The following is a 10,354-nucleotide window of genomic DNA, read 5'->3' on the forward strand; positions in this document are numbered from 1 at the left end:
TGATATACGCACTTCCTTTTAACTTGCGAAAATATACGCAAGGATCAAACTGGCTTCGAGTGTACAAATGACTAATCATAAAACCATCGAATCGTCTATATCACTGTCGAGGAGACTGTTTCAAACCGTATAGCGATTTTTTCAATATGCGAACCAATTTTTTCTTCCCTGCAGCTCGGAATCCCAATGGCTGAGTCATATATATTTCTTCATCAAGATCACCATGAAGAAATGTTATCTTTACATCTAACTGATCTAAATCCAAACCATACTATGCCACCAAAGCTAGCAAAATCCGAATCGAAGAGTGCTTTACAACCGGTGACTAAACCTCATTATAGTCAATACCTTCCTCTTGTGCATGGCCCTTCGCAACTAATATAGCTTTGAACCTCATTGGAGTGCCCTCAATGCCCTCATTTCATTGTGTATACCCACTTACAACCAATTACCTTCCGCCCATTTGGAAGCTCAACAAGCTCCCACATATCATTCTTGTGAAGAGACTTCATCTCCTCCAGCATAGCTACCTACCATGAATCAGCCTCCGAACTATGCTCGGCCTCTCTGAATGTAGTAGGTACCATCTCATCGATACTCTCTATCAGAAGTACATACGTAACTTTGTCGGCATACCATACCGGTATCCGTATGTCTCTCATCTGTCTCCGAACCATAATAGAATCTTGTACTTGAGCTGTACCCGTATCCTCCTCGAAGTCGATGTGCTCGCCTGGCATCACCTTAGTTGACACCTTAATGGATATTGTACTATCTGGACAATGTGGAACTGTATCGATCTCCACCACCTATGATATCTCCTCTGTCGGGTCTCTCTCCACTTGATGAGAAATGGGAAGCTTCAAGATAGAAGCCTCATCGAATGTGGCGTGTTTACTCAGCACAATCTTCCTATCAACTGGATCCCATAGCTTGTATCCTTTGACACCACACTTGAATCCTACAAATATGGTCTTCCTAGATCGAGGTTCCAACTTATCTGTTCTCACATGATAAAATGTAGGGCACCCAAATACCTTGAGCTGGTCATAATCTCGTGCTAGCACTCCCAACCATAACTCCATATGGATCTTCCCTTTGATCACAGATGAAGGCAACCTATTAATGAGGTGGCTCGCATATGAAAGTGCCTCAGTCCAAAGGATCTTCTCTAAACCACTATGCGCCAACAAACATCGGATCTTCTCCAGCAAAGACCAATTTAACCTCTCTGCCACCCCATTCTGCTACGATGTATGAATAACCGTAAAGTGCCTCTCTATGCCCTCATCTCGACATAGCTGCAGAAAGGGGTCTGATATGTACTCGTCGCTGTTATCGAATCGCAACGTCTTGATCTTTCTCCCAGCCTGTAGTTCCAACATCTTTTTCCACTCCACGAATATATCTAGGACTTCACTCTTATTTGCCATGGTGTACACCCAACATCGCCTAGAATAGTCATCAACGAACGTGACGAACCAATGTCGACCACATGGTGTACACCCAACATCGCCTAGAATAGTCATCAACGAACGTGACGAACCAATGTCGACCACCAAGTAATGCAGTCTTGGTAGGACCAGAATAGTCATCAACGAACGTGACGAACCAATGTCGACCACCAAGTAATGCAGTCTTGGTAGGACCCCAATGGTCTGTGTGCACATAGTCCAGAATACCCCTCGTCTGATGCATGGTAGTCCCGAACTTCACCTTCGTCTTTTTGCCAAGAACACAATACTCATAGAACTTAATCTTCCCACTCTTGGCTCCTTTAAATAGTCCCTTCTTGCATAGTGCCTGTAGTAACTTCTCACCTATGTGTCCTAATCTGTAATGTCAAAGTCTACTCATGTCCGCCTCTAAAATAGCTGAAGCTACCTAGCCAATCTCGATGCTCCACTTCAGATAATACAAGTTTTGACTGCGGACTCCCTTCATCACCACTATAGATCCCTTAGTAACATTTTCTGCAGTATTCTTAAAGGTCACTTTGAATCCTTTTGCCTCCAAAGCTCCAACAGAAATAAGATTCTTCTTCAGCTAGGGAACAAATCTCACCTTCTTCAATTCACGAACTATTCCATCGTGCATCCGAATCCTCACAGTACCTATCCTACAAATGTCATAGGACTGATCATTTTCCATGACTACAACTCCTCCATCGAGCTTCTCAAAAGATGCAAACCAATCTCGCCTAGGGGTCACATGATAGGTAGCACCGGAATCAAGCATCCAATCTGATGCATCCAAGTGGTTCACCTCTGGAGTAATCAGTAGAGAAAAGCTCGAATCATCAGAATCATTGCCTTTCGTAATATTCACCTCATTATCTTTCGAGCCCCTTTTCTTGTCATTCTCCTTCTCCTTGAGCATCCGGTAGTCTCTCTTCCAATATCCCTGCTCCTTACAGAATGCACATTGTTCTTTGCTAATTGGTGGCAGCTTCTTGACTTTGACCCCCCTCTATTACCACCTTTCAGATATGGGCTTCTACCTCTCGTCGACAAGGTCTCACCTGAAGTACTAACACGAGAAGTCTCATTGTCCTTCCTCATCAAATTATAATTTGTCAATGTATTAGTAACTTCACTATAGCTGATAGAAGTTCTCCCGTTTAACAAAGTGAGCACAAAAGTGTCATATTCCTCGTCCGGTAAGGGGCCCAATAATATGATAGCCTTGTCCTCATCCGAAATCTTCTTATCAACATTCTCCAAGACCGACAACAACTTCGTATAGTTGTTCACATAAGTCGCAAGCGAGGTGCCTCTGGACATCTGGAATCTGAATAACCTACGCAGCAAGTGCAACCGATTCTCAACACTCTTTGTAAGGTACTTATTGTTAAGAATTTCTCACATCTTCATTACAGATGTCATCTCAATCACATCATACTTTAGTTCCTGTTCCAAGCATGACCTGATCATCCCACAAGCGTTCCTATTCATCTTTTCTCATATCACCTCTTCATATATTGGTAGTCTCTCATGGACCATGATGGTCTCCTCCAAGTTCTGAACATTGAGCGCATGTTGTACATCGCTCATCTACAAACCAAAGTTAATTTTACTGTCATACTTTACCATACTAATTTTGGTGTTTTGAAAACCAACTTGAACTATGATCTCCATCGTCTCGCTGCTTTCACCTTCTTCTCCCATTGCAAACTAACTCCAAATTGTAGAGAATGAATTAAACTTTCATAGAAATTAAGAATTACCCAACAAAACTCTAGATCAGATTCTAAATAGATCATCTGTCCACACGAGGATAGCAAAATCTCCAACGGCAACTCCTAATGCTATCTCCACCGAAACCTAGAACCCAGAGAACCAAGATTCACACAAGAATTTTCCTCCACCTAATTCTAAAACCCTAGATCTAAAATCTGAGCTCTGATACCACTTGTTGTGCGAATCAGAAATTTCGGCAGCACCTCGGCCCAACAAGAGAGTAAGATCACAATAGGAATTCCTGTTTCACCAAGAAAACAAGAATCAAAAACAAAATATCTTAACAAAGTGGGATATCAGCTCTTCCTCTCATCAGTTCTATGATTGACTTGTCGAGGGAACCTAAATAAGCTATTACAAACCACACAAACAGTGAAACAAACGAAATTTACGTGGTTCGACAAATTGCCTATGTTCATGGGGCAACGAGGAGGGAGATCTACTATTAGAGAGAGAATACAAATAGGGTTTATAATCTCACAAATTAAACCCTCAAACAAGCTCTCAAATCTCACACAAATATCTCCCCCAAAAGGACTGTTGCCAATACCCTTTTTCTCCTATGCTTTCTCCCCTTGCATCAGCCAAAAAAAGATCTGCGGTTTTCTTCTCTGCACGTCCCCTCTTTTCATTTGCACACTAACCTAGGAACAGACTATGTTCCTATTTATAGGCTGATAAACGGATGCGGTTGTACAACACGTGGAAAAAAATTCCAGGCCCAAAAGACTCATGCTTGTGGCGCCCACATTCGCTGTTCACGGGTTTCCCCACTGCCTTATCTCCTCATGTGGCCCCACGTTCACAATTTATGCAAAAGAATTACTTGATTACTGTACTTCCTACTTGTTCTGGTAATACATATCATTGTTGAAAGTTACTTTTGATTATAAGTAAGTGGAGATGGTATCAGAGCAATCCATGTTCATAGCTGAACGGGTGTGTATTTTAAAGCAGACTTAAAAAAATAACATTGCATAAAAAACCTCAGGTTTAATTTGTTCATAAGAAAGGGAAGTTGAACCTGTGATGTCTTGTTTTGATCCATATTTTGGAGTTTTGATATGGTGGAGTAGACTTTTGGAGAGGAGAAAGTTCATATTGTGGTTTTCTTGTTCTTTCTTTTATTTATATGTTGCAATTATATTCAGATAGTCTCTTTTCCTTTTTCGATTCATAATACCATTTAACTAATTATAGATTCTATTGCTTGGTGTTTTCGTAGATCCTAAACATGGATTTCAGGGAATGGTTGAAAGAATTGAGCAGCTGAAAGAGAATGATCCAAATGTTTATGTTCTTGATCAGTTTACCAATCCAGCAAATCCTGATGCACATTTTACAGGCACCGGTACTTTTATGCAACTTTGCTAATTCTTAGTGATATATTTCAATTAGTTCATCGCAATTTTTCATTCCTGAAGAGAATTAGAACATGCCATTTTGCTAGTCAAGCAAGTAGGCAGACTAATGCTGTAAATATAATTATGACCGAAGTTTTTAGTGCAACTTCCAAATTTGGCGTACTGGAAGGGTTTTAGTAACAGAATAATCCAGGTTCAAATTTCACCAGGCTTGTACTTGAAGCATATTAGGAAAAGGTATGGCCATGTAAAAAAAGCTCAAGTTTTAGTCCACGAAAAGTACTAAGAATCTGTAGGAATATGATAGCTTTGAAGTTTGTGGTAGTCGAATGGACTTTGACAGCATCCATCGTACCAGAAGAAGTGACTTTATCGACATGTTACAAAACCCAAATTTGGATGTTGAGTACATAATGTAATATTTAGTGACTCTGTTGATGCTTCTTTACGTTACGTTGTGTTTATTCAGATTATTCACTATCTAATCTCCTGAATACTTCATTAATAATATTTATCTCTGACAGTTGGGCATCAGTATCCTTTATCCAGTTTGTCATAACATGCTTACATAAGTAACTCAAGTTTGGTTATCTTTCAAGTAAAATTAATTTCCATTGAAGAAATTTTTTCTGTCTAGCTATTTCTCTCTCTTATAATGATCACTCTGATAAAGATTATAATAAATTGTCGAGAGTTCTAATCGTAACCTATTGCATCGAATTTCAGGACCAGAGATTTGGAATGACACGGCGGGAAAGGTAGACATCTTTGTATGTGGTACTGGATCAGGAGGTACATTGACCGGTGTAGGAAAATATCTCAAAATGAAAAATCCCGATATCAAAATAATTTGCGTTGAACCTGCAGAAAGTGCAGTCCTTTCAGGTAATTTTGATTTTGGAATCAGAGAAAAGTAGTAGTTTCAATTTGGTACAAACTTCTATAGAGGATTCTACAGTAAATGTGATCTGGACTCAGGACACTTCAATTTATTTTCCACTGATATACTCATTAAATACGTAACAAAGGAACCATAGGCATAAGTTCTTAGCTTATGACTTACTAAAGAAAAATTCTTTAAGGACCCAAAATATGAGACCAATAAAGGAGACAAGTGAGGTGTTCCCCTCCTATTAGATAATAAGTTGGCCATCATTAATGATAACCAACTCATTATCCAATAGGAGGGGGACACCTCACTTGTCCCCTTTATTGGTCGCATATTTTGGGTCCCTGTAGCAAAGCTCCTTACTAAAACCATAACCATGGATTTTGATAATTTTATACAGGGGGTCAACCGGGTCCTCACAATATCCAAGGGATAGGGCCGGGTATCATTCCAAAGAATGTGGATATGTCGCATGTTGATGAGATCATAACAGTAACCACAGAGGAAGTAATGGTTCATGCAAGAAGGATTGCAAGAGAAGAAGGTTTGCTTGTAGGCATATCCTCAGGAGCAAACTTAACTGCATGCTTAAAGGTTATATATGCTCTACCTTTTTTATTTTTTCCTTATAAACTGTGTTAACAGAGAGATTAAAAAAAGTCTAATCTACTCTTTCTATAGTTACCCGAAAAGGGTAATACAGAAATTACGTTTAAATACTATTTTACGTATAAATACTATTTTCTTAACTATTTTACGTATAAATACTATTTCCATGGATTATAATCTGAACTATTTTACGTATAAATACTATTTTCTTAAACTCCACCTTTAATGTCCTGTATGACTTGAGCTTAAAGTCTCTTTGAATGCATAACCTTCAAAGTTGTTATAAGGATTGAGGGCTATAATTTTATAGTCAACGCTATCAATGTTGTTTACATGATCACATTAACAGTTCCTACTTCTATTGTTTGACAGGTTGCGAAGAGAGTTGAAAACAAAGGCAAGATGATTGTTACGATGTTTTCAAGTGGAGGAGAGAGATATATCAGCACACAGTTGTTTGATGAGGTCAGGGATGAATGCGCTAATATGAGCTTCTCATAGATTTTACGTATCTGCACGAGATGCTTTGTATCCAAATCTCCTGTTGTCATTTGAAATAAAAAAAGGATTCTTAAGATACGTTTGTTCAAGCTTAAAAACCAAGGTACAGAGTGTTTTAACCTTTTGCATAAGGAACTATCTTGATGGTGATTATGATGTTAATTTGCCTTGGGACTTCACAGTAATTAGCAATAACAAAATTATAGCAAGAAATGATATATTTTGATGTAAATGAGCCTTAAATCATCGTTAGAGATGCAAATATTATATCATAGACAATACATTTTAAATATCATATTTGATGATATGTATCAGATACTTGCTTAACAAAAGATACGTATTAGATGCTTTCACACTCCGATCACAAAATGTTTCGAGGAATGGGAAAAAATAAATTAATAAAACAAGAATTGAGTGCTAGTTTCTGAATGATTTTAAATTATGAAATTTTCTTACTATATACTTCCTTGAAAGAAATAGAATAATTTACATTTCACATGTGGGAGAATGTATTACTTTCTTTCACGAATACGTCATTAATGGGTACAACAAAACTAAACAACAAGTAAGCTTTTCATTAGTTAACGATAACCAATCAAATTCAAACCTAAAATATGTTTGATTACAAAACTAAAATCGTCACCCAAACTTCAGAATTGCATGTGGAATAGTGGCGGGGAATTTATTGAGTTTATCTTTCTAGTGGGTTTTAAAAACCCAAACCCATTATGAATAGGTTTCATGAAAACGGGTTTGACCCGTATTAAATATTAAACCCAAAATCCATGAATGTTACATGCACCTCTCCTTGATTTTTTTTTAATTTCAGTATCTTTCCTTGATGTTTTTGACGCGACTCCACTGGACATTATCCTCACGTTCTTACTACAAACAAAGACTTTGTAAATAATTTGGAACTAAACAATGTTATTTGAACGGATTATATGAGAAAGGGATTAATATCAGTATGATATTGAGATTTGGGAGACTAATAACAAATTTTAATGATTTAGAGAACTAGTAGCAAAACACTATAGATTTAAGGGACTAATATTGAAAAACCCCAGTAACTTATTTGAATGGATTATATAACAGAGGGATTAATATCAATTTATTACACTTGTATAATCTAAGAACTGTAATACCTTTCTAGTTATGCTTAATTGATATTTACTTCCTTACATTAAACTTGTTTTTACGATGCACACAAGCCGATGTGAATTGATAATTTACGGCTTACTCTAAGTCGGTATTAGTTGAGGAATTGATTAATTACTAGCTAGGGCTAGGATTACTCACTATGAAGAATTAGGTTAGATGACTAGTTTAGGAGAAACTAAGTTTTCGGACTTATAAGTCTCTTGAATCAGGTGTGTAATTTAGAGAACTCTCACATTGTTAAGATGCCTCTTCGCGAGAAGCAAGAGTGGATGCAGGATTATTTAATTATCTGAACCACTATAATATTGTATGTGTTATGGCTGCGATTATTTTCTGTGATTTGCATTGTTTACTGTTTTGCTTGTTATTGTTATTATTTCACTACATATCTTTGTGTTATGGCGGCATTCATGATGCCTTGATTAAGAAATGTAGATTAGTCTATTTCGCCTTCTTAGCATCTTCTTAGCTTATCCTGTAGAGAGCCATTTCTTTTCTCAATTAATAAAAAGAGGAAAATCAAAGGTCTTCCAAGTTAAATTATGTATCAGGATCACTAGTGGGCCTTTCAGTTTCTTTAATTAGGAATAAATGTTGTTTGGAGGTAATATGAAAGCAGTTACAAATCTCAAGAGTCATTGGAAATCCTATATAAGATGGCAGAATCCCTTGCCTTCATGCACACAAACAAAAAGAGAAAGAAAGTGTTCTGGAAGAATCAGAGAAGGAAGAGGACGAATGCTAGCTTCTAAGAGGTTAGTTATTTTTGTTTTGGTTAGAAACATAAATAGAATAGATAAATAATAACCTTTTTCCGGCCATCGATGCTATCTCCGGCGACATCAGAAGAACTCCGGTCATCCACGGTCGTCGGTTTCATCGGTGGTGTCCTCTATGACCGCCGAACCCAAGAAAACCCATTTGGGTTCATAAGCCGTAAAAAAAAGGAAAATAAGAGGAAGAAGAAAAGGAAAATTATTGCTAGACCCCTAGAATTACAGAAATTAGGTTTGAGTACAAAATCTTTGGAAAGGTGATTTTGTACAAAACCTAATTAATGAAAAGATTCTCATTTTGACCCATTAAACTAGAAACGTTGCTGTTAGGCCCAAGTTCTATTTAAAAAGAATAGAAATAAATTTTAGAAACCCCCCTAGAAACTAAAAATATTAGTTAGAAACTAAAAATATTAGTTGGAAACTAAAAATATTAGTTTTATATCCAAAATAGTTTGAGTATAGAATCTTTAGTTTTTATGCATCTTGTGTGATTATAGGTTTGATCGAGGAGTAGGTTCTTAGACTACGGTTCTCTAAATCATTGTCAAATCTTTTGATGTGAGTAGATTTCTTATCATTGGTTATTTTCTATTATATATTATTTAAATAATAATTTTATTTTTGTGTAGAGAAATTAGGGATCAGACATGTTATTCTATTCATTTATAGTAATTGTTAACAAATTTGATTGTGATAGCTATTAATCTTTTACAAGATAAATATTGTTTAGTATATGAGATTTTTTGAAAATATATCATTTCAAATTTACTGTTCAAATGCATTATTTGAAGAGTTCTATTTAACAAAAAAAAGTATTTATTTTTTTAAATTCATGAATATTCTATTTTCATGAAATTGATATGAGAAAAGTTTGCAAAAGTGTTTAAGTTTTTATATTGCTTTACGTACAAGTGGAAATTGTGAGTGATACTTTGAGCAAAAAAGAAAAGTGTTTTAATATTAAAAATCCTCAAAAGTCCGCTATGGACTGAAGTAATTTGTTGAAGCCTACCATATGGTATGAATGTACCGACCAGTGATAAAGTGGCCTTTTGGCAAAAGTGAAGTGGCCCTCGAGCAACCTATGCTAGTGTTAGGTACATTCTGTCCCCGGTTTGACTTATAGTAATTTGATACGCATTCCCATGCTACTAGGCTATAATTCCTTAGTGTGACAACTGAGGAAGTTTTGCAAGTGTGAATTTAGATGGATAATTATGATTTTAAAAGTATTTAGTGTTCATTCGTATTATTTCATAATTTGTGAATTTTCTTTTATGAAATATCACATCTATTCTTTGAAATTCCTCTTATTCAAAATATTATGTGTTTCTTAATCGTCTTTTTTGACGATAACTTATTTAAATTTTAGTATTGATAAATTCTTAAACTTGTCTGATCCGCTAATGATAAGTTTTCTGCTCACTGAGTGTAAACTCACCCCATTGTTTTTCAATCTTTTCAGATAAAAACTATATAGCTCTATCTATATCTCAGAGCTTTGGAATATGAGAATGAACATTTAGGGTGTTTGATGATGAAAGTTAAAGTTATACAAATCTTGCTACTATGCATATGTAATAAGAGTCTTTTGACTCATTAGAGTGAACTTATTATAATGTAGCTTTGCTCTGAGACTTCTCTATTTGCCAATAATTTTTTTTTAAATGAAGTTTATTGTATTATGTAAGTGCACCGTAGGCTTAACATGTATTTTGTGCACATATTTTCATTGTCACGTATCTCAAAATAAGTTGTGCAATTTGGGGGAGTGACAAGTTGTGGGATCAAAACCTAGGTTTAGAAGTTCTA

The 10,354-nt window shown here is 36.2% G+C and overlaps 1 protein-coding gene across 1 annotated transcript in view; it reads left to right on the forward strand.

Annotated features, from left to right (window-relative positions):
- Positions 1–6,781, forward strand: part of LOC109846428 (bifunctional cystathionine gamma-lyase/cysteine synthase-like) — a 72,055-nt gene extending 65,274 nt beyond the window's left edge. The window contains exons 4-7 of the mRNA XM_020415663.1: positions 4,465–4,590; positions 5,330–5,488; positions 5,893–6,086; positions 6,474–6,781. Coding sequence (XP_020271252.1) covers positions 4,465–4,590; positions 5,330–5,488; positions 5,893–6,086; positions 6,474–6,602 — 608 coding nt within the window. The 3' untranslated portion in view covers positions 6,603–6,781. The remainder of the gene's footprint in view (positions 1–4,464; positions 4,591–5,329; positions 5,489–5,892; positions 6,087–6,473) is intronic.

The sequence above is a fragment of the Asparagus officinalis genome, chromosome 6 (genome assembly GCF_001876935.1).
Source record: "Asparagus officinalis chromosome 6, Aspof.V1, whole genome shotgun sequence".
Classification (NCBI taxonomy): Eukaryota; Viridiplantae; Streptophyta; class Magnoliopsida; order Asparagales; family Asparagaceae; genus Asparagus; species Asparagus officinalis.